Source organism: Neopsephotus bourkii, unplaced genomic scaffold (assembly GCF_033783945.1).
Source record: "Neopsephotus bourkii isolate Nb327-2 ecotype Australia unplaced genomic scaffold, CSIRO-AGI_Nbou_v1 NB_1272, whole genome shotgun sequence".
NCBI classification, from domain to species: domain Eukaryota; kingdom Metazoa; phylum Chordata; class Aves; order Psittaciformes; family Psittacidae; genus Neopsephotus; species Neopsephotus bourkii.
The window spans coordinates 445952-471588 of NW_026901757.1; the positions used below are offsets into that span (position 1 = coordinate 445952).

The 25637-nt window shown below is 37.4% G+C and overlaps 1 protein-coding gene across 5 annotated transcripts in view; it reads right to left on the reverse strand.

Moving 5' to 3' along the window:
* FTO (FTO alpha-ketoglutarate dependent dioxygenase) overlaps window positions 1-25637 on the reverse strand; it is a 244781-nt gene that overhangs the window by 182969 nt on the left and 36175 nt on the right. For 4 of the 5 annotated variants that reach the window (XM_061365079.1, XM_061365075.1, XM_061365080.1 and 1 more), the window contains exons 2-4: window positions 17599-17676; window positions 10727-11381; window positions 5571-5714 (exon numbers count right to left, since the gene is read on the reverse strand). In XM_061365079.1, the coding sequence (XP_061221063.1) occupies window positions 5571-5714; window positions 10727-11381; window positions 17599-17676 (877 nt within the window). The remainder of the gene's footprint in view (window positions 1-5570; window positions 5715-10726; window positions 11382-17598; window positions 17677-25637) is intronic. The other variant, XM_061365078.1, reaches the window with a different exon arrangement.

Genomic DNA, 25637 nt, shown 5'->3' on the forward strand with positions numbered 1-25637 from the left:
CATTTGGATTAAATGTGGACTCAGGAAGGGAAAATAAAAAGGGTTAAAAAACTCCAACACATTCAAGATGCTAGAGAGCAAAGAGGGTTCAAGTTAATTTGTGGAAATAGAAGCACATTAAATATCTAGAAATAGTTTAATGAGCCACTATATACATGTGGAAGTGTTTCCATTAAATACTTATCTTTAACCACAAGCCAACTTCTGCAATGTGTGCACCCTACTTTGGTTGGTTAAGAAAATAATTTTTTGATGCTTCTTGAACTATAATTTGCTGGGGGTAGGGAGCACTAAAAGATTCCAAGTTCATCTTCATGCTGTTTTAAAAGCCTAACCTTCAAGCAAAAGCTTGATCTATGGGAAACAGCTGCAGAAAAATAAATCTCCCTTTGAAAAAGCCCAGAATGTATTTTTGTTAAGTGTTTTGAAGTCACAGTAGGAAAATTAGTGAAAATTGTAAATCTGCTTGCAAATCTGGTCATGTCTAACTCAAAGATTAGGGGAAAGATTCCAATTTAATAGTGAGACCATGACAACCCTAGTTAAGCATGCTCTAGGACAGAGCAGATGGGGCCTTTTGCTCACCTCCACGCGTTTTGGATTTATTGCATGCACCCAACACGTTTCATATTAGACACCCCTTGACTGTGTACTTGAGACAGCAGGGTTCAGTATGCACTTCCTCCCCAGACCAATATATTATTCTAAATTGAGCTAACGTGTTTCCGTTTCTTGAGTGATATAAAGTTCAGATTTGAGTTTTTAGGCAGCAGATTTGCAGTCATTCACCACATATTTTTTTTCCTTCATATTCGGAAAAGCAAGCCTTAAAATACCCCATGAAAATCTGTCTTACTGAAAGTTTCTTAATTTTCAATTTTGTTTAGTCCTGTTTATGCAAAATACATTTATTGTAATAACGTACTTGAAGAATGGATTTAATCGCCTTGTATTTAGCAATAAGATATTTCAATTATGACTTATGATTTCATCTGAAGAAGACTGCTGAGAATACAGGTGTTTACATTTACAGGTAAATTACAGGTGTTTACAGGTAAATTACAGGTGTTTACGTTTTAAGACTGCATTTTACTAAATTTCTACCCAGAATAACCAAAAACATTTTACAGGGTCAATGAAGAGAGGAAGATTACTAGATGTCTGCTAGAAATGCTAAAACTCACCCTCAATCTCTTTGTTACTTTGATATACTCATTGATCAGCATTTACAAGTTGCAATCGCACATTACTATTAGAAATATCAAATTACCACGTTTTCTTATCTAAGATTTGCATGTGCAGTATCAGGAGATAATTGAGGTATTGTAGGTATAGGAATTGGTAAGACCTTACTCTTTAATTATAAGCAACATAATGACATTTTAGTATTTTACAACATCAGTAGAAAGTAGGAATTACACCAATTGGAAGATCAGACCTACAGAGTTGATAAGTTTTTTGCTGAGTTGGCTGAGCCAGAAGTACAAAACCAATCTTATTAGTCCTACCACTCAGTCCCTGTACATTGACAGCTACTACTAGCTGCAGTATTCTTAATGTTATATTTTCTAGATGCCTTGCATGCTGCTGACACCGCTTTTAAAATAATGGCAGCAAGAAGACTTAAGTGAGGTTCTGGAACATATGATGTCTAAATGCACAAAATAAATGAATCTGGGTTTCTTTATTGTCACGTTACTTTTTAAACAGTTTTCATATTTTATCTTTTAGATGGCATCCTCAAGATGCCTACTTTAAAAAGTCATTAAAAAAATCTGAACAGTAAAAACACCATTAAACTGTTTATGCCCTTATATCGTTTTTCACTTCAAGTGAATATGATAAAGGCAGTTCTGATGTAGATAGAAACAATAAAAGAGACAGTTTGAGCATACTTTTTCAGACTGCCTAAAATATTTTTTTTATATAATTGAGGAAAAAAAAATACAAAGGCCATGGATATGCAGAAGACATTATCAAACACCTGGTCTACAGAGCTCAAATCTGTAGCTCTCCACAAAGCAGTAATAAGAAAGTGATTTACACGTCATCTTCAAAAGAATGCTTAATATATTCTTTACTTCCATCTAAACATGATCATGATGTTATGTATTAAATAAACTCACTTTCTGACCTACCCTTCATATAGGGTATGTACCTATATATATAGTACCCCAATACTATTTTAGTTACTGGATATAAATTCCATAGGGGAATAAAAAAATGGTCTTACAATTTGGTAACCAACCACAGTATCTTGCGATAAAAATACTGAAGCTAGACCCCTTCTTTTATTAATTGCCTTCTCAATCTGTTGCCCAGAAAACTCCATAAGCACAAACTTTCCAGTCAGGAAGGATTAGTTAAGTTTACTTGATGCCTGAACTACTCTTGCACGAAAATGGATTAACAGCTCCCTTTCTAGGAACATTTAGGTGCCACTTAAACTTCACTTTCATATAATACCTTTGTTTCCCTCTATGCTGCTACTGAGCAATACCCTCACAAATATAGGAGAGGCACATCTACGCCACTCTGCCAAAAAATCTCAAAACACCTGACCTCTTCATGTCTGAACATACTTTAAAGCACAGTCTAGCTCTTTTACACAACAGACTTCACTGCTGACAGTGCACAGAATCCGAGGAGGTACCTAAGAACAAACAGTGGTATATTTGGGGCTATGGAACTGATGAACAGGGGTAGAGCAGTTAATGTCACCTACTTGGACTTGTGCAAAGCGTTTGACACTGTCACACACGATATCCTTGTCTCTAAATTGGAGAGATATCAGTTTGATAGATGGACCGCTTGGTGGATAAAGAACTGGCTGGATGGCAACATACAAAGACTTGTGGTCAATGGCTCAGTGTCTGGCTGGAGACCACTAACGAGTGGTGTTCCTCAGGGACCGGTGTTGGGGACCGGTCTTATTCAACATTGTCGTGGTTTAACCCACAGCCAGACAGCTTGTTACCCACTCCCCCCCCCTTCTTGCCCTCCCCCTACTCCTGGGGGAACGGAGAGGAGAATCAAAAAGAAATGCAACTCCCACGGCTTGAGATAAGAACAGTTTAGTAACTAAGGTACAATACGAATCACCACTGCTACCACCAACGACAACAATGATAAGAGAAAACAGCAAAGGAAAGGAGTACAATACCACGCGCCGAACCGCCAGTCCGACCCGGCCGACCCCCTCTCCTTCCGGGTTCCCCCCCAGTTCCCCCCTCGGCATGACGTGCTGTGGTATGGAATACCTCTTTGGTCAGTTTGGGTCAGGTGTCCTGTCTCTGCTTCCTCCCGGCCTCCCCTCCTCCCTGGCAGAGCATGAGACTCACAAAGTCCTTGGCCAAACCAAAACATCACCTCTATCAGCTTTGTTCCCAGCCCGAAAGTCAAAACACAGCACTGCACCAGCTACCAAGAAGGAGAAAAAATGACTGCTGCTGCTAAACCCAGGACAAACATCTTTGTCAGTGACATGGACAGTGGGATTGAGAACACCCTCAGCAAGTCTGCTGTTGACACCAAGCTGTGTGGTTCAGTTAATACGCTGAAGGGAAGGAATGCCATCCACAGGGAGCTTGTGAGGTGGGCTGATGCCAACCTCATGAAGTTTAACCATGCCAAGTGCAAGGTCCTACATCTGGGTCAGAGCAATCCCAGGCACAGCTACAGGTTGGGCAAAGAAGAGATTCAGAGCAGCCCTACGGAGAAGGACTCGGGGGTGCTGGTTGATGAGAAAATGAACATGAGCCAGCTTCAGTGTGCGCTCGCAGTCCAGAAAGCCAACCGTATCCTGGGCTGCACCAAAATGAGCATGACCAGCATGTAGAAAGAGGTGATCCTGCCCCTTTACTCTGCTCTCGTGAGACCTCACCTGGAGTATTGTGTGCAGTTCTGGTGTCCTCAACATTAAAAGAACATGGAACTGTTGGAACAAGTCCAGAGGAGGGCCACGAGGATGATCAGGGGACTGAAGCACCTCCCATATGAAGATAGGCTGAGGAAGTTGGGACTGTTCAGCGTGGAGAAGAGAAGGCTGCATGGAGACCTCAGCAGCCTTCCATTATCTGAAGGGGGGCTATAGGGATGGTGGGGATGGACTCTTCATTACAGACTGTAGTGACAGGATAAGGGGTAACAGGTTCATACTTAAAAATGGGAAGTCTAGATTGGATATAAGGAAGACATTCTTTCCTGTTAGGGCGGTGAGGCACTGGAATGGGTTGCCCAGGGAGGTTGTGAATGCTCCATCCCTGGTGGTGTTCAAGGCCAGCTTGGACAGAGCCATGGGCGATGTGGTTTAGTGTGAGGTGGGCAGGGGGGTCCAAACTGGATGATTTTAAGGTCCTTTCCAACCCTAACTATTCTATGATTCTATAATTCTATGATATGTTTTTTCAGATTGCCCAGAAATGTATTGCTTGCAGTAAGTAAACTGTTTTTATAGTTGTTGGAAGATGAAAATGAAAAGTAACAATTAAAAGACTGCTCAGCCCAGTAAGTTGGCAGTGTGACGGGTCATTCTAGGGACATTCCAAGGAGTATTCCTTCCAAGTCACAAGATAAAAACTGTAAGTGCTCTCAGCCTTTGGAATGATGTCTGTCAAGCCAAGTCACTAAACAGGCAAAAAGGATATTGTCAGATGCATTTCCATGTTCTGAGTTGTGTGATCTGTAACTAAGTTGGTTTAAACAAAAATGATATTCAAGTGAAACACAAGCCAGAGAAAGGAACAGATTCTGTGTCAAGAGTTGTTTTTGCTTCAGTTCTTGCTTCTATTCTTTCAGTGGGAAAAGCCCAGTGTGTGAGCTCAGGTGCTCAAGTATATGAACTCCATTTAATTTTCTTTTTTAACCCTCTATGCTTCAGACATTAAGATACACTTAGGAGTATGACAGCCGTGCTCATTATGAACTTGGTATAATCTCCTTATTAGAAAACAGTATGTTTGAATATACACATGGAAATGTCTAGCAGAAGGAGAGAAGTGTCATGTCTAAAATCCACAGACTGGCATAATGGTTGAAACTTAAAGAACCACAGTACCAGGAAACTTCAAGACTTCTATATTCACAGCTTCCATAATACACAGCCACTCTATAAGCCATCTCGAGAACAAGATATATTTTTTTCATTTAACATAACAGACACAAATGCTCCCAGTTACTCATGAAAATGGCATTAAGAATAAAAAAGGGAACTGGCATCTACAAACAGAAGGATGGAACAGATACAGCTCAACTTCTCACAAGATCTAAGGAAATTCCACTTATGGCTGAAGCTTAACATAGAGTAGCAATTCTGATTGCACAAAGAACAGAAAAGGCTCAGAAAGAATTATCTCCCTTTCTTAGCTGTGAAGTGAAAGAAACAGGATAAAACCAGTTCCCTCAAATACACTGGAAGTGGGCAGGGTAGGAGGAATTTGTTATGCTCTAGCTGGTTCTCGTGTCTTTCTAAATAAGAAAAGTCTTAACTGAAAGGAAAATAGGATAATTTATATTAAGTGTAATTTTCTCTATTTTCAACAGAGTTCACCTCCTTAGCTCTTGAGAATTACCAAGCATCAGGTAGCAGTCTCCTTGGTGAAGTGGCATTGCTAATCCAGGTGTCTCTATGTCCCATGCTACCTTCAAGCCTACGTGCCAGACAGCTGGGTCTCTTCCCTTCAGTGTTTGTTCATCACTTTCTGCCACAACTGAACCTTTAAAGAGAGAGAGAGAGAAACACCGCAAAACCAAGGTGAGAAGCATAACATAAAAGATCTGGTCTAATACAGACAAAGATATCCCACACTGGTACAATCTTAAAGAGGCTTAAACTTTCTATAATCTACATTTGATACAGTCACAACCTTCAAATTCAAAACTATACAATAGGCTAAAAAAAAAAGCCATGTGAGATCAAGATTTTCTGCAATCAGCTTTATTAAGATGAAAACTTCATGTTAACGACAAAGTAAAAGTAAATCAAGGCAAATTTTGCAGTGGACTCAAGATTTTCTGAAGTTCTCAAGTACATGTAATAGGAGGTACATTTAATCATTTTTTATTTTTGTTCTTACATTACTAAAACTGTAAGCACAGAAGAAGAAAAAATTCAGCAACACTGATATAAAAAGATAACTTCTGAAAGAATTTCAAGTTATAAACTGCCAAAGCATTTTACGAACAATTTCATTTGTTTACGTACTTGCAATTTCACCAAATCATAAACTGAGGCACAAATACAATCCAGACCTATAAAGTTGAGTGAATCTTGGAATCATATCTGTCATTCTTCTCTCAAAATTATTAGTCAAACATGCTAGATAACATGTACAAGTGCCAGTGAAGCTTCAGTACATTTGTCACAACATTTTTCTTATCATTAAGCAACATGAATGTGTTGAGCTTGGGGAAAAAAATAATCCACTGCACAGAAATAGTATTTAGAGCTTAATCCCTCAGAACTGTTTTCATAAGCTTACTTCACTGCAGTATAAACTGAAAGATACAGTCAGCATTTATAACAAGGTATTTGGGAGCTATGGTGTAACAGTTTTATGGGTAAAGTAACAGAGCATTTTGACAAGCGGGAGGATGAAGTTTTAATAAGCAGTTGGCACAGAACAGCAGTGAGCAGCTAGAAATCATGCAGCATCCCTAATTATTGTGTCTATGTTAGTACCTGTGTGTGTCCATTTCAAATGTGCTTTCCTGTAACAATTTTTAAAATGTGTCTTCATTTAATTCTAGAATAAGAACACTGAAGACTCATATCTCTTACAATATGCAGACATAAAATGTAACCTTGAGCTCACAGTTTCAAAATCTTCAAGTCATTCACCTCACATGGTTACTGCAATGTCTTTTTAGTTGGGCATAGCCTTTAATAATTAATAAATTGTCTTAATTTTCTATGTCAATTAAATATTGCCTAAATTCAGAAAGCAGAGCCAAAACCTTCCAAATAGCCAATATGAAGTTCTTCCTTAAACCTCCTATTGTAAATTCTGGCCCCATATTCCTTTCCTTCACTGCTGCAGTTCTCTAGCTGAAAACTGGGTTCAGGAGCAGCTCTAGGCCTTTCTATCAAGGAGCACACAAATGAGAAAACAAGAGCTAGCAAATACTCAGAAAAATCAATACTAAAGTCTTCAAGGGGCTTTCATATTTTCTGCCCTGTTCAGATAAATCGTAACTTAATTTAAGAAAAATGTTTTCTGAAAACTGCAAATAGGATGTCTTTCAAGGCATTTTTAATGCAATACATCATGGACATTATAAAAAGAGGTAACCTTTCTGAGTTAGTTCTCTCTGTCATGCTTCTTTCCCATTCACTTTGGCAGCAGCACTGTTCACAATATGGCACCAATAAAATATAGAACTACAATCAGAGACAGCAATTTCAATCAAAGTTTCCTGGGGTCTCCTCATAAATCCAGCACCTTTGGAATGTGCTCGTTAAAATGACTTATTTTTTGCAGTTTGATAAATTTTTTATTGCTTAAGTACAGAGTTCAAATGTAGCTCACAGCCTCCTTTTCTCTATATTCTCAGTTATTGCACCTTATAATTATCAGCAGCAATTGAAACTGACTGCTCCTAACATGTTATTTTGGTAACAAATGGAAGCAAGCTGCTACTAGCTTTTACATGCAAACTGTTCCGAAAGTGGGAGCAATGGGGGGAAAAACTAAAAAAAGACATCTTAACATTTGTGGTATATCTCTAGGTAGCACTGACAAACTTTTACATAAAAATAAATTGTTATTAAATTCTCTATGTCACACCTCAAACATGACTGAATGCTGTCTATTGACTGATATAATTACAGTTCTCATGTAAGTGAAAACATTTGGATGCATCTAAATCTTAGGTATTTAAGAGTAAATCATGTGGATCTTGCACATACACAGTACCTTAAGAGCACGTATTTACCTTGGAGTAGACCATACAGAAAAGGTCAAAGGCAGCCTTACTTAATGAAAATGTAATAAAACTATCTACAAATGTGAATTCTGTCCATTAAGGACTTACAGAATGTGGTACTTCCATTCCAAATGGAATGGTACAACCAGGTAACAAGGTTACCACATCATAACAATACCTCATCAAACCTGTAATTAAGGTAGAACCATGAAAGAGAGCATAAAGCTGCAGAAAATTGGCCACAACATTTTGCTGCTAACTAGACAGCTAAAATTTTAGATGTTCCAGCTCTAAGACCTGATGTTATCAGGTTTGGGTTAAGGTTAGGTTCTGAACAACATGAAATTTATTTTCCTTGATCTAGTTTGATTATTGTTCCACAGCACAGAAAGTAAAAGTAGCTTTGAAAGGTTTCTTTGCTATTTGGCACTAAAGTTTTTGAAACTCTGGAACCTCAACATTCTCTACTCAAGTAAAATTGTAATGCCAAACTGTATCCTAAATGTAACCTTAAATCAAACATGTTTTCTTAAGATGACAGAATCACTGCCAATACACTGCTAAAAACAAGGACTATAAACTTTGTCATTAAAACTAACTGACTATTGCTACATAGAAACAAGAATTATTTTTTTACAGATTGATTTTTTCAGAATTTAGAATTTGGACATGTGTTCAGCGACTGCTGAAATACATGAATATATACATTATTACTGCCTTCCATAGCAATTTATGTACATTCTATGTAAGAAGTGAAAAAGCAAAGTATGTTTTGTATTTCAGCAGCTGAATGAATAGCTACCCAGAGTTATTTCTTCTGCTTTATTACTAAAAAGACATAGATTAACACGCTGATTAAACTGCACTACCATTAACTTTTGCTTGCCACTGACATTCACAACAAAAATTTGCCGACATTGCTCTTAATAACGCTTATTTGGAATATTGTGTACAAATACACCAAGAACAGAAGCACTAAAATAAGAGCAATGGCTATTTTGTCATCCCTTCACACATGAAGGAGTCTTTATCTGATCATATCAGTAAGATATGGGTAAAAAAAACAACCCACGACAGATAGTTCAAATGATAATTTCCTTTTAGTGAACAGAGATTTGATTATTACAAAACTAATCACTTAATTAAAAATTTGTGATTCTCTCAGAATAATTCCAACTAGCCAGGACCTACAAGTCTATTTACGAAAAATCTTGTATGTGGCAAAAACATTAATTACATACATATATCCAAACAATTTCTGGCCTAAAACCATCAAATACTTTTTCTACCTTCATCAATCAAATCTTGCACAGAATTTTCAGTGGGTTTAAAACAGCATAATTTTTACCTAACTTGCTGAAGAAGAAACAAAGTCAAGTAATGAGTCAAAAATAAACATCATAGCTCTTCTTTTAATTTATAGCTCTCTAAACTGAGAGCCCTCCATGATCAAGTTCTGTGTTAAAATTTTTTAAGCATATTACAATAAATCCTTACACACACTATCATTACTTCATGTTTATCTTTCTTTAACTTAAAATGCTCCTAAAAATATTTATCTACAGTACTACTGAAAAAAAACCCCAAACATTTACTGAACACAGAACATCAATGTCTTTGGCAAACAGAACAGAAAAAAGTTCATGAACAAAGTGACACTTCTATGGGTCAGGGAATTGCTTCTATTCAGCTTGCTAAGCCAACCAATGCTTTATGTCCATGAAAATTTAAATATGATGATTTCAGCTGAATAGTAATTTTCAAAACTAGTAACAAAACTAACAAGAGAACACACATGAAAGTGTAAGTTATTATTTTCACCTCATGATCTTTAGTCAAAACCCACTGAAGTCTGTGTGAATTCTTTCCCATGTTTTGAGGAAAACATCAAAGGATTTTTGGAATGACCAAAAAATCAGTTGTGAGTTATGAAACGTAATGGAGCATTTGCAAATTCAAATCAAGTGTCTAAATCCTAATCTTATGTTTGCAAAACTGGAAGCCTTTAATAAAAAATAAATTAAAGTCTTTGTTCAAACACAGTTAGGAAAAAATCCTCATGTCTGCTCTTAAATAAAGATAAAAGTGGGAAAGGTACTTTAAACCAAAAAGTAAATATTTAAGAACTCTTCAAGCATACGTCCTCCCCTCCCACAAATACTGAATTTAAATGGTTTGGGTTTTTTTTTTTTTAATAACTAAGAATATGCAAAGCCTGTCAGACAACAGGGCTTTTAATGGAAAACTTTTACCCTTCCCAGCTACAGAAATGTTGGCAACTCCTCTGCAGAACGTTTTAGCACTACAGCGTGCCCAGACAAAATGTATATACTTATAAGTAAATATAGTAACACTTTCAGACAAAACCCACCTAAAATTATTTTTCTAAAGAAAGCAGAGCAGTAAAATCAACATAAAGAGAAGCAAGTCTGCATATGATAAATAAGAAAGTTGGTGTGATCTCAATTACAATGAAACATTTTGCAGGATGAAAAATAGGCACATGAAATGCAATAGGTATTTCCTGGCTCTTGATCAGGAAATTAATCATAACAATCTTTAAATCTACTTAGAGAACACCTGACATGCCGGCTGCAGTAAACACAAGTATATATTGTAGAGGTTTTAGTAAAAATAAAGATAAGGATTAGTAAAAAAAGTACCCCAACGTATGCAGAAGCACTTGACAAATACAGACTAGCACACAGGTGTGCTTATGGACGTACACCCATGGAAACATAAAAGAGTTTCAGGGATTTGGGATATTTATATCCCTAGTTAAGTCCCATCTCCCATCACTCACCTTCACAGCTGTAACTGTACACTGCAACCGTTGACCTTTCAACTAGATTCTCGTCGTGATGCCAGCTCACTGCCATGTTCCCCATTCCAAAATAAGGTTCTTGTTTCAAATACAGCATTTGTAGTGGATCCATATAATTCAATAAAGTCACGTTATAAGACGTTCTGTTCTTTAGATTCATGTAGTTATCCGCTCGCACACAACAACTGCTTTGATCTTCTGAAACAGACCCTTTCTCTGTAAGAGGAGTAGCAAAATTTTGCTCCCTATCTATTACAGCAGTATCGTTAATTTCTTTGGTCTCAACAAAATCTTGCAATGCCTTGACTGCTTCAATATGCAAGTAGTCATTAAGTCTGATTAATGCTTTACAAGCATCATGTATTTGAGGACTGCAATATTTTATATCATAACCCTCATTAGGCCAAGGAACTGTAAATAATCTTGTGTTCAAGTACTTGTATGTGCATCCTGGGTTTCCAATTAATATACGAGACACTGGGGTAACAAAATCTTTTCCTTTGATCCTTACAAGATCTTGAAAGAAACAACCATGTTCTCGCAAGGTCAGAAATCCTTCTTGCACCATCTGATGGAGCTCTTCAGGCACTGTGTCAGATTTTCTGAAAATCAGCTTGGAATATTTGGACTTCCACTAAAGGAGAAGATGAAAAAAAAAATAAAATCAACAAAACCAGCAAAAGAATTATTCTTCTTAAAGGAACCAAAATACTTCATATACTCAAGAACAGACATGGCTCATTTAACAAACCTGAGTCTAGATTATGGTGAAGAAATAGGTATTTGTTACTTTATTTTCATATCCCAGTATACTGTGCAAATTACAGATATGTGCAACTGGCCCATAACCAGAGAGAATCACCAGGGCAAATCTCTAAATCAATAAACAAATTCTCCTGGAAGGCATGCTAAGGCACATGAAAATCAACAAGTGCTTGGTGACAGCCAGCATGGCTTCATTAAGGGGGAATCCTGCCTGACAAATTTGGTGGCCTTCTATGATGGGGCTACAGAACTGATGGACAGTGGTAGAGCAGTTGATGTCATCTACCTAGACTTGTGCAAAGCATTCAACACTGTCCCACACGATATCCTTGTCTCTAAATTGGAGAGATATCAGTCTGATGGAATGGGCCACTCGGTGGATAAAGAACTGTTGTGGTCAATGGCTCAGTGCCCAGCTGGAGACCAGTAACAAGTGGTGTCCCTCAGGGATCGGTGTTGGGACCGGTCTTATTCAACATCTTGGTCAGTGACATGGACAGTGGAATTGAGAACACCCTCAGCAAGTCTGCTGTTGACACCAAGCTGTGTGGTTCCGTTGATACACTGGAGGGAAGGAATGCCATCCAGAGGGACCTTGACACGCTTGTGAGGTGGGCTGATGCCAGCTTCATGAAGTTTAACTATGACAAGTGCAAGGTCCTACACCTGGATGGGAGCAATCCCAGGCACAGCTACAGGTTGGGCAAAGAAGAGATTCAGAGCAGCCCTACAGAGAAGGACATGGGGGGGTGCTGGTCGATGAGAAAATGAACATGAGCCAGCTTCAGTGTGCGCTCGCAGTCCAGAAAGCCAACCGTATCCTGGGCTGCACCAAAATGAGCATGACCAGCAGGTCGAAGGAGGTGATCCTGCCCCTTTACTCTGCTCTTGTGAGACCTCACCTGGAGTATTGTGTGCAGTTCTGGTGTCCTCAACATTAAAAGTACATGGAATTGTTGGAACAAGTCCAGAGGAGGGCCACGAGGATGATCAGGGGAATGGAGCACCTCCCATATGAAGACAGGCTGAGAAAGTTGGAGCTGTTCAGCGTGAAGAATAGAAGGCTGCATGGAGACCTCATAGCAGCCTTCCAGTATCTGAAGGGGGCCTGTAGGGATGCTGGGGAGGGACTCTTCATTACAGACTGTAGTGACAGGACAAGGGCTAACAGGTTCATACTTAAAATGGGAAGCCTAGATTGGATATAAGGAAGACATTCTTTCCTGTTAGGGCGGTGAGGCACTGGAATGGGTTGCCCAGGGAGGTTGTGAATGCTCCATCCCTGGCAGTGTTCAAGGCCAGGCTGGACGAAGCCTTGGGTGGCATGGTTTAGTGTGAGGTATCCCTGCCCATGGCAGGGGGATTGGAACTTGATGATCTTAAGGTCCTTTCCAACCCTAACTATTCCATGATTCTAAATAAATCTGAGGATTCCGGCAGAATCCTCTTATGAATTTGCAAATAAAAGCCTTTAAGCATACAAACAAAAGAATATGAAGCAGTAATAAAGACAATTGTGTCTCATTCTCATGTGCAGAATTCTCTCATTCTGATACGCAGAATTCTAGAGGGCTACACAATAAACTCTAATAATTAGTTTTATATAACAGCATTTTATAGGGCAAAAATAACACAATGTATGTTTTTTACAAAGCCAAAATTCTGCTGTGGTGCACCTCTATCTTCAAAATAGTGCTTGACATACTGGTCCCACTTCCACATTCCTCAGTGCATGCCAATTCGCTCTACCATTTTACATAATCCACTCTACCATTTTATATAAAAGTTCCCCTTTTAGATAAAAGAAGACTGACAAAATTATTTTCTTTCCCATTTTCTCTCGCAATATCTTTTTTCCTCATATCCCCTCCTGACCACACCAGCTCTGGCATCAGCTGGAGTTCAACATCCAGCAGTGTGAGCAGAGAACAACTCCCAGCAAGGTGTAACACTGCTAATCAGCAGTGTCTTATTTTGCGTTCAAAATACTGCTTCCCACTCCAGGAAGGCTTGGATAATTTTATTTTGTTAATCTGGTTTTCTAAGGAAGTATCACATAATCACACCTTTTATTGGCTGCCTGTAAATCTGCTTTAGCTACTGCTGAGACTGTTTGGCAAACTGGACAAAGGCTAGAAAGTAAGTTCTGAAATAGAGTAAGTTACCGTGTATTTCTTTAAAATTCACAGATATATAAAAGAAACTGACATCTGAAAGCACTAGGCAATGGGGCAAAAGCACGTGGATGCACAAAGCTGATCTAGCAAAACTTTTACTATTATAATAGCTTATGTTCAAAGTGATTTAAAAAAAATAAAAAGCCACCAGCATAAAAGTATCACAGTGACCTATGATCCATCTGTGGGCTCCCTCTGGTACAACTCAAACCCACTTCACTTGTACTATCTACTTCCAAGTCAAATTTGCACCTGCTTTTCAGGAAATTAATTTTAAAATCCAGAAAAGGTGCCTTTAAAGAAAACACTAACCATGCAGTAAGTCGGTTTGTGCATTTTCTACTACATGAAAACAGTTAGACTTTGACATCATAAGACACTGCTACCCTACAACACTGAAAAGATGGCTTTATAGGACCATTTGTTTCCACTAAGGAGGGGAACATGATGAGAAGTCTATTTTAAAAATACTGATTCTCATAATAAATCTTAGTTTATCTATAAACCTTGCCACCATTTCTTGTGAATTTTTACAGTGAACCTATCTCCCTTTCTGTACATATTCTTATGGTTTCCAAAAAAACTAGCTTCCTAGACAGAGGAAAAACCCTTTAACGGTATCTATGGATAATAATAATTACTGACAATAGTGTTTACATTCGTAACTTCAAATAACACAGCTTGAAAAAAGTCCCAGATATCTGTTTAAAGGTCCTTCTACAATCCCCAGCACAGAACACTGGATCACAGCTTTCCTTAGAATAAATTAATACAAACTTGTTAAACACAATTCCCCTGAGCTTCCAAAAGCCCAGAATGATTCCTTGAGATCCTGAACTGGCCCCTTTGTTTCCATCAGTGCTTTGCATCTGCAGCCTTTGAACAGTGCAACAAAAAAAACTTTATGAAGAATAACTACTGAAATCAGTAACTGCAAATATAAAGGATTTACAGCTATAGGCTACAGATGTGTACATATAGGTTGACAGGAATCACAACTATTCTTCCACAGTCATACCTAATGACAAAACATTATATGCTGTGACATATAAAGATTATCGCTGCATGATATGCTTCATTATGCAAATAACATGTATAAAAGAAAGAGCACTAACAGTTACATGGCAGTATGCCAGTATTTCTTTAAATAATTCCGTAAACTGGATATAGGCAAGACTAACCAATTGCCACATTACATACGTTGTTATGGTGTATTTTAAAAGTTATTACTACTGAAGATTTTTTAAACACTCAATATACCGAATTTCTTACATGAAATGCACACATGAAATTCCAAACAATTATTACAAATGGAAGGAGGGAAAGAACAATACGATGTAAAGTAACAAAATTACTGAAAACATGCCCTGTAAAGGAAGTGCTACAGAGGTAACAACATTGTATTCCCCTCCTGAACTAAAGAGGTAGTGTCTTCCACATTTTGCTGCCAGCCAAGTCATGTTTAAGGACTATTTTAGCATTAAGTTTTACACAGTATACTTAGGATTCTATCTTAAAAACAAACAAACAAACACACTCCAAAAATCCCACACTGATAACCTTAGAAGAAATCAGGAAGTGGAAACACATTTCCGACACATCACATGAAAACAGTTTGGTTGTCTTTAAATCTCTGACCAGTCACTGTGCAATGTCCTACATAAGGAAAGCATTAAGGGATCAGAAGACAGGGTGAACACTGGGTTCACACTGGACACCTTGGTGTTTTGGGGGGATGGGGAAGGAGAAGTAATCATGTACTCTGTGTTATAACCCTGACAGCAAGTATTAAAGGTCAATTCCCTGCTCACTCTGAAAGAAGCAGGTATCTTACACATTTGATGCTCAATTCTTCATATGAATGTTACAAACATGATTTTAAATATACACATGCTTTCACTTCTAAAGGTGGTACTCAATGCAGAGAATCACCCTACAGGATGATCCAAGTGACAGAGCAGAGTTAGAAATCAGCAACAGGGATCCTTGATAAACTGCCACTTACATAATGAAATTCTAAGTTTGTATTTCAGATATACATATATATATTTACAGGGGAAGTTTAGGTTAGCTATAAGGAAGAAGTTCTTTACTGTGAGGGTGGCGAGGCACTGGAACAGGTTGCCCAAGGATGCTGTGAATGTTCCATCCCTGGCAGTGTTCAAGGTCAGGTTGGACAGAGCCTTGGCTGACGCAGAATCATAGAATAATTAGGGTTGGAAAGGACCTTAAGACCATGTAGTTCCAACTCCCCTGCCATGGACAGGGACACCTCATACTAAACCATGTCACTCAAAGCTCTGTCCAGCCTGGCCTTGAAGAAGGCCAGGGATGGAGCATTCAACAACTTCCTTGGGCAACCCATTCCAGTGCCTCATGGTTTAGTGTGAGGTGTCCCTGCCCATGGCACGGGGGCTGGAACTAGATGATCTTAAGATCCTTCCAACCCAAACCATTTTATGATTCTATATTTGTGAACTGCCTTGCTAACAGACTTTTCCTTGTTTCTAAGTGGCTTTAAACATTACACTGTTTCAGCCTATGATTTGGAGCCTGTTTCCAAAATCCTGCATTGTACAAGGCACATTGAAAGTGGATATAAGTGACGTTTTGTTTGTGATGGAACCTCTTTATTGTGTTCAGACTGTACATTTCCACACCTGACAGGATACTGTAGTTTTTTACTCGTATCCTACCTAACCTTTCCAATGTGTTTAAAGAATACTTCGTCAGGGGTGCATCTTTAAGGTAGTAAGGCACGTCTATCCCAGAAAGACAGAATATAAAACTAAATTGTATGCAATATTTCATTTTGCCAACTTGTCTTCAAGCTCTCACCCTTCTCTTCTTCTCCATCTGTACTACATTTAAGCACCATGGAACATGTAATATGTAGAGCTTTGATTTAAGTAACATTTCACAACCACCATAAGAATTTAAGAGGTGCTTGTGATGCTTCCGATTCTCACATAGACTTAAAAATACCTAGCATGCACACAAACACTACACAAAAAAGGATAACTCTGTATGATGCAAGAATAATGTATCTAAACTTAAGTCTAGAACCAGTCTGATTTCACCGCTTATCTTGTCCCCACTGTCTTCTATGAGTTACTGACACTAAGTAAATAAGGTGCCACTTGGGCAGCCTTAGCTCCATCTTCTGTTGTGTTGTCAGCTCCATGACACTGGATTTACAAAGACAGAAAAATATGCTGAGCTTAGAAGCTGTTGGCAGCAACAGACAGAAAAGATCAAACAGGAGGGGATGTAACAGGACTAAGGAAGGAGAAAACAGTACCAGTCTCAAGAGGGGGGAAGAGCTTCTTCATGAACATTAGATTAAGCATGAAATGAATGTGTTAGGTTGTTGGGATTTGTTTTCTTTATGTTACTATCCCTATAGCTGTAAAAGATGCCTATCAAGAGCTTAGTTCCACTACATTCAGCACTGTAAGAACACTGAGAACACCATGCTTTCTCTAAGCATCCTACAACTCAAATGAATGACAAAGGCGAGGGAAGTAGAGGGGTTGCTCAGTATCACACCTGTAATCCCATGGCAAAACTAGAGTTTGACTTAATGATTCTGAATACCCACCAAATAAACCCTTAAAAATGGCAGTGTATTTTATTTTAATAAAGCATAAGAAACTGTGACTGCTACGTGTTATCTGGTGCTCAGGTATTGATATTCAGGATGAAATCCTAAAAATAAATTTACAAAGTTTTCATTCTTGACTATCCCGATTCTAGAGGTCATATTTCACATTACGTGGAAGTACATTATCAGCCATGAGAATCCCATTTTCATATTACATTTCACAGTTTCTCTTTGAAGAAAGATTTATTGTTCAGTCAAATAGCCATTTTAGTTTAGAACAAGTGCAGTTAAAAGAAATACATTACCAACTGATGGAAATCAGCATCGACTGGTGTCATATATGGAAGTCTGTTCTTTCCAAGTTCTTCAAGAAGCTTTTTTTTCTGTTTTAGAGGGGTAAAATTGAAACATAAAGTTAGATTAAGAATCCAAGATAAAACCAGCAAATATAAAACTAGTATTATAAAGAGACAAACATGTACAATTATTTTTCTTATTACCTTTGATTCTCAAAATTAGATAAAAGCAAATCGATGCAAAAAAATCAGTTGAGCTTTTCCACTTACAAAGCAGTAATTCAGGTTTGCTAGTTAGAGAGCACATGAGCATTTTTCCTCCTAAATTCTTTTTAGAATACGAGTCTTATTACACTGATGAAAATCCATCTTAATCTTATGTCCTTCAGAACTATGCCTGATTTCTACCTACTAATTTCTTATTTCTTTTTTCATTTTACTTTCTTCTTCCATTTGCGGATCTAATACGTCCAAAGGTCATATTCCATTAAACGGAAATCCCAGTGGATAGCCACAAATCTGGTTCGATGTTGGGAGTACACTAAGAACCAGCTGACTGTGAAGAGTAGGTCTTCTCTGTACCCCTGTTCTCAACTCTTCTTGCTTCTGGTTTAGACTGACTGTACTTCCTTCGATGTTGAGTAAACACAATCACTAAGAAATTGCTAAGATAAAAACTCTATTTCCACAAACTGCATTTTCCTGGTTTTCATTAGCAACAAAATTTAAATAAATTGTTAAATTTAAAATTAATTAAAATTATTGTATGCATTATACAATTAATTGTGAGCTAAAGTGCAAGAGACAATTGAAATATGCCATCGGATTTTTGGAATCAAACGATTCCAACCCATGGCAAAACCATCCACATTTATGTACCCACAGCCTAACTCAACATGATGTAAGTACAGATTAACACCACTGTAAAAACTATTGCAGTGGAAGTATTGGCCTAGAAAATTAATGCACCATTTCCTTTATTTCTTCTTTAACTTTTAGCTTGCAAGGATGATTCCTTTATAAACTTTGATCATTAACAAATATTTACTAACAAAAATACAACTCAAAGATCACAAAAATGCATGTCATAATGCTTATACATTTCAGATAACAGGATTTACATTCCTATTTTTATTGCAATATTTTCAACTACATAAAATTACAAGAAATAACTGAAGTGGCAGCTCGCTCAATACTTCTCTATTATAATAAAAAGACCACATGGAATTGGAATACCCCTTCTAAAAGATACAATTAAAAAAAAAAAAACAAACAAAAAAAAAACCACCACCCTCCACCTCCCCCAGATAAGTTTAAGATAAGTTATGTGTCACTTACATTTTCATAAAAACAAGGTATATAGGGGAAAACTACATATTTTATCACCTAGATGTCACCACAAATTGATTATTCCAGAGACAAGAGAATTAATTGTTAAAAGAGGGCTTTTTGTAAATTTGACTATTTATAATTTTGGGGGGCGGGGGGTTGCATATACAGGTCAAAACAGGTCTTACCCATTCTGGCAATGAAAAAAGGAAGAAAGAATTACGACTTTTAGTAATAACGTCTGGTTTATAACAAATACGTAAATAAGGCAAGCTGAACTACGAAGAGTGTTAGCGTGTATTTTATTCTGTGACAGTGAATTTCATTTATTCAAATTCAAGCATCAAGGAAGATGATGATCTTTAAAATCCATGAAGAAGTCTAGAAACTTTAAGGTTTATAGCTAACAGATCAGTCAAACTAAACCAAGATCAAGTAGCTCTCACCCATCTCCACACTCACAACTGCTGATCACTGACTCTTAACGAGACTGAGAAAAGCAGCATTGAATTTTAGAAACCGGCAGTAGAATTTCTCTAGGTCCTGGCTTCTCTGGAAACAAGTTGTTGGTACGCTGATATGAAGTCACGGTGAAACTGAGCATAACATTACTTCACATTAAGCTGCAGAAAATGACATTGTAATTTGCTGCATAATCTAAACCGGTAACACTTCTCTATTATAAAAAGCTTATTTATTTTATTACCAGAAATCACTGAAAACATTAAATTGGCTTTGTTTTCTGTAAGATAAACCGTATTAAACTGCAAGAAAAAAATAATATCTCAACATGGACTCACAACTGTGGGGGAGAAAAAAAAAGAAAAAATAAGAAAGAGGTGGGAAAAAGAGATTCTGACAATTTCTTTGTCAAGTACCAGCCTCTTGGCAAACAGCACACAACATTAAAATGCACTCCTGTGTATAGGTAGTACTAGTTCACATTTGATTGTCAGATCTGGCTAAGTGCTGTTCTTCAGCTTGATGTACAGACTAATACACACAGCTGGGTGGTATAACACGCTGCTCATCTCTTATGCAAGAAGCTGTCACACAGATGTCAAAACCATCAAGTTGCTCACAAATACCTCCACAAAGTGAAAAAAGAGAACTGAAGATCTGGCTATATGAGCTGGCTGATGTGTAAGTCTAAACTCTGTTACACAAGCACTGCTTATGGGCTCTTCCAACATATAAACTCTGAAACAGGAAAAATAAAAATGCCTTTATTTGAAGTTACGAGGCATCTGAAAAAAACAGTCTTTAAACCTCATTTTTACGTTTTAAAAATTATTAACAGTGTAACAGCTTATTGAGGTACCAGTATTATGTTTCTTACACTTTAAGAACCAACGTAACCTTTATATATATATATACATACATGATGCCAGTATGTGAAAGAATCGTAAGTGCACCATCCCTATAAAGTCACCATGCACTGGGCACTGCTCAAGAAACACTGCTAAATGTTGTCCCTGGGCCTTCAGAAATGAGAAAAATCTCTGCAAATATCTTACTTTTTAGGCTGCTGTGAGTGTTAATGGATCTATTATATCTGACTCTGTAACTGGAAGGCAGACCAGAAGTACTAATGCCCAATTTCAGAGCATGTGATAAACTTCCTTCAGACACTAACAATCTCTGCTCATTTACTAGTAATAAACAGATCTATTAATGAGATGGTTGTAAAATTCAGCAAGGGAACTAGCAATAAACAGAATTTCTCAATAACTATACATACTTTTGATTTTTTTACTATGTTCCTTCATAACAGTAGAAGTAACATGGTGTATGTTACAGAGCAGAGGAAGTGATAGAAACACAATGAATACATACCAAAGTCACAGGCCAAAATGCAGTTATACATACATGGTCTGTCATTTTCAGATTAAGTGGTACAAAGGGAAGGCGGGACTTAATGACGTTTTCTGCCCAAGAATCACCACAGGGTAAAAACTTTTGCAGCTGAAGTATTTCCCTGCAAGGTGTCAATATCTTTCTCAAAAGGTTTTATTGCTCTCTTAATTGTAAGACAAAAGTTCAATACCTAGGCTATAAATGCTTGGGAAGACATTAGTGCTTCAAACACAGAATTCCCAGGTAGTTTCATCATCACACAATTCAGAAGATAGTAGTCATTTTCCACTTTAGAGATCACTGTCTTGGCTGAAGCAATGTATGATGAAAACTATTTCTACTGAAATCATATCGAAATATTACTGAAATTAGTTCTGACAATAACTGTAAGGCTGCAAAGACTCAACAATTTCTAATATGTGAAACCACTGAAAACATTAACAGGAAAGCTTGTTTCTTCCCCCAGTACTTAGCATAAAACATACTGAAAAATTTGTGGAAGAAACTGCATTTTTTAGAACAAGGGACACTTCAGTCTATGCAAGTATCATTCACCTCTAAAAAGATAATCCTCTTTGCTGCCCTGCATTTCTCCTGATTCTGGGAAAATGCCAGTTTCACCACATAACCTCTCTGGACGTGAAGCACCATCCTATCCAGGTATAAGCAGTCAGTCACACAAGTCCAAGTCATGGACCAACACAACAGTGCCTACAAAGCATTTAAGAATGGTAAGTTTTTAGCTAAGCAAGAATTACTCACTGTGATGAGCAGTTAAAACATACACTTTCTTCAAACTAGTAGACTGCCAAAAAACATGACTGCAAGTCACTAACCTGGAAAAGCCCATGTCATTATTCCTTAGAAAAGATTTTTTTAAAAGACACTGTTTTGAATCTTCTAACAGGCATGTTTCTGATCTCTGAGTGGATAGCAAGAAACCTTTTTTCCAGCCACTCATTATTTACTTTCACCTTACAATTAGCATTATGCAGAACGAAGAGAATGAAGTGCAAATAAATCATGCTATCAAAAACACATATGAAAGAAGACATTTCAAAGAAAAATTGAGTAACTTGCTGTTGCATTTAGCTTCCTACTTGAACAATTCTTCAATATTTATTATTTACAAATATTTCATATACAGGGGTGATGTGTTTATGAAATATTGTCTCAGCAGATGGCTGAGAACTGACTGGACTCTTCAAGCTGGTGCTTGGCAACAGAAGCTTGCACTTGCTTGATGCAAAGAAAAGAGCACAACCAGCAGAACAATTCTGTGTACTCTGAATTTTCTGATTTACTACCTGAGTCATGTTCAGTGACCTAAAGTTCCACCTAATGTTGCTTTAATTTCATTAGGCCAATGTTGGGCTTTTTTTCAACAAGTGATTGAAAATGATCATTTTTACTCCCCTCAACCCTTAGCAATCTTACATCAGAGGTAAAAGAAATCTGAACTTTTTATCTAGGCTGAGTTTTACCTATCTCATGTCTAATCTGACAAATAATCTTAGTGAGGCTAAAGGAGCAAATAGGTAGGAGTGCAGGAGCAAGGCCTAACAGCTTTGAAACATCATCTCCATTCACAGCCTGTGAAAACCCTTCTGCCTTAACTCTTTTCTAGAGAAGTTCTTAAAACATTGCCCCATTTTTTAAATTTTTTTTCCCTAAGTTTTTCTAACTGCCCGCTGCAGCTTTTACACTTTTGAGAATACTGACTAAGGGACACAGCTAGTAAAACACTTCAGGGTTTTGTTTTTAATTTTTGTTCTCAATACAGTCCAATGGGTTTACAGAAATTCTTGGTCAGCTCCTACAAAAAAGGCCTCGATTCAAAGCATAAGAAAGTATCATCTCTACCTCCAACATTGTTTTTCCCAATAGTCTTGTTTTCCAATGGGTTATGAGGTTTAGCAAGGTACTCTGAGAATGCATATTGTCCTGAAAGATCTGAATCGTAAGTTCAAATGCAAACCTTTGGTTTTCAAAAATCCCTCTTTTCTATTGGCTTTTTCCCTACATAAGAACATACACTAGGGCCTGTGTTTCTCTTTCATCTTTTGGGGTTTTTAATCAACTATATGAAAACATGGATTTCTTTCAAGTCATGGATGAAGTGAGAGCTCAATGGCTTTATAATAAAGGAAGACTAAACACTTCCTATAGTAAAAATTTTATGACACAAAAATAAAACCCCATCTAGAAAAAAGCCATCACTTTACAGGAACCTCCAAAGCTCTACCTCCCAATATTCTTTCACATGTTTTTTAAAAATGAAGAATTAAAAAGGCATACCCAATTTGGTATATTTTCTCAAGAAAGGAATGTGATTTTGAAGTTAACATTTGTTTAAACTACAAGGCCTTCCAAGTGTTAACTATTAAAACTTCATAGCAACCAAGATCATTCAAGTGGCTCACTAAGACCAGCTATGTCAGAAATTAACCAAGAGTAATAAAAAAAATACATTCTAAATGCGCCATTACAGCTTCTATTTTTCCACTATCACATATATCAGATCTCAGAATTTTTTTTCGTCAAATTGTTTCTAAGCTCCACTTATTAGAAGACCTTGAGGGACTGGCCAATTTACCAGTCCCATTATTCCCATAAAAGGTTCTCTTTCCAGGCTGCCCTTTGTTATACTCAAGTTTTACCAAAAGCCTTGTCTGTCCTACACTCTTCCGACAATCCAGCCTCACAAAAATACTGGCAGACATCTGACCACACTGTACTACATTTTGCACAGGACAGCTCCCCAACCCATAATACTATATGCCAAAAACGTTTCCATATTAAGGACAAAACTTTCATTGTCATTATTGTTTTTATTATTCCATATAAATGCATATTAAAATTATCTATGGCTACATAACCATACTTAATTGCCATAAATCCATTTCCTAACTACACTACAATAAAGTATAAGGTTATTTAATGTAACTATTATGCACCTTGCCCAATCAGTCAACAAACCAGGCCAGCTACACAAGTGGCAGGATGCAGCTCAAGTGATCTGGACATGAAAAACATTATGTAAGGAACAATCTACTACAATGCAAAGACCTCAAGTCTAACATCAGTACTTGTGAGCAGCTGTCTGGAAGGCTGGTGTTTTTTCCTCGAAGGTACTGTTTGGTTTTGCTTACTAATTTCAACCTCTCCTGCCCCTTCTCAAAAATTAAGAGGCCCAGATCGTGGTTCACACGCACATGCAGACCAGTCATGCATACGCACAACATACTTGAACTGATGTAACTGAACTAGGAGTTAATTTATGCCTTGAAGCAGCTTAGCAATGTGTGAAAAATGCCTCTGCTACCTGCACCCCCCTCCCTTCCCACCTTGAGTGTTAAGGGCCCCTTAATCACTGTTTTAACCTGCAGGAACATTGTTCTTTTGTCCAGTGGCTGTTAATGAAATGGAACTGGCACTTTTCTTACCCAGCTGAGTGTAGATTTGTCATGCATGGATTAACGCTTTAAATAATTATTAAGAAAAAATGTTTGAATTTATAAATTATTTAAACACAGCCACATTTTTGCTGACAAAATGCCCCTAAGCCTTCTCAGTATACCTGTCAATAAAATTCTACCATCTCTGCAAGCATCTTGACACTATCAACCATTTCTGGTTCCCTGTCATTTGTGCATCCTCTTCCAGCAGGTACCAGTTGGTAAAAAGATCAGCTGTATTCAGTGAGAAGTAAGAACATTCATCTAAAACTTTATTTTAGAATAATGATCAAGTTTGAATCTGATCTCCAAGTCTCTAGTTTTCTTTTTATATGTATGGACAAAAGAGCACAGAGGAACCTCAGGAAATGTTATAAACAATTGATACTTTTAAATGAACATGTCTGTGAATCACAAGGAATAGAGAACGACACTGGGCCATTTCTGCATGCCATTATTTGCACTGTTTCACTGAGAAACAGACAATAGTTGCTGAGAAACTGAATTTCTTAAACAAGCAGTTCTTAACCACCTCACCTCCACAGAACCAGCAGACAGAAACCTTAATGACTGTCACCAACAGTTAATTCTGCATGATGTAGCAAAAATACCCCTATACACTCACTCCCAAAAAACGAAGTAGATTTGACCCTATGTGAAATACTAACCACCAATCTTTTATCAGATAAAAAACTCAATAAATATTAAAACCAGCTAAAATAAAACCACAGACAAGGGCTCATGATGAAACGATACATTTAGCATTGCTGGCTATAGACTTCTCATATTCTTAGGACACTAAGAAGTTACTGATGTTGTCTAACTTCTGAATTCTATTACCAGGATGTACGGTGCTACTACTATGTAGCCTTACGAGCTGTTTCTCCTTGACTGGTTCAAGGAAACAGAAAGAAACATGAAGAATCATCACATTTTAAGAAGTATTACATATCTGCAATGTGGAATTGTACAACTTTCACTGGGGTCTAACAGCTATTTAGCATAGCAAAGTAAAAGCGAACAGGCTGAGAATCAACCAGAGACCTCAAGGATGAAAACCAAGGGCTGACAAAGCTTGATACGCAGATTCAGAACCTTTGTGACGGGCTTATAACTTCTGTAGACACCGACAAAGAACTTTAACACACACACACACACACACGCGAGCAGGTCATGCTAATAGATCTTCAGAACCAGCAGAAGATCAAAGATGCAATTAATTTTCTTACAACCTTTCATCATTTCCAGAAAATAATGAGCCTTGCAGGATTTATGGTCTATATAGGTTTCGATAGGTAATGGTAGAAATATTCAATATGTAATAAGAATACTTAAAAAAGTGGGAAGGGGAAAACTTTACATGTTAAAGCATCACCCAGAAGAAAGATCAGTCAAAAGTAAAGT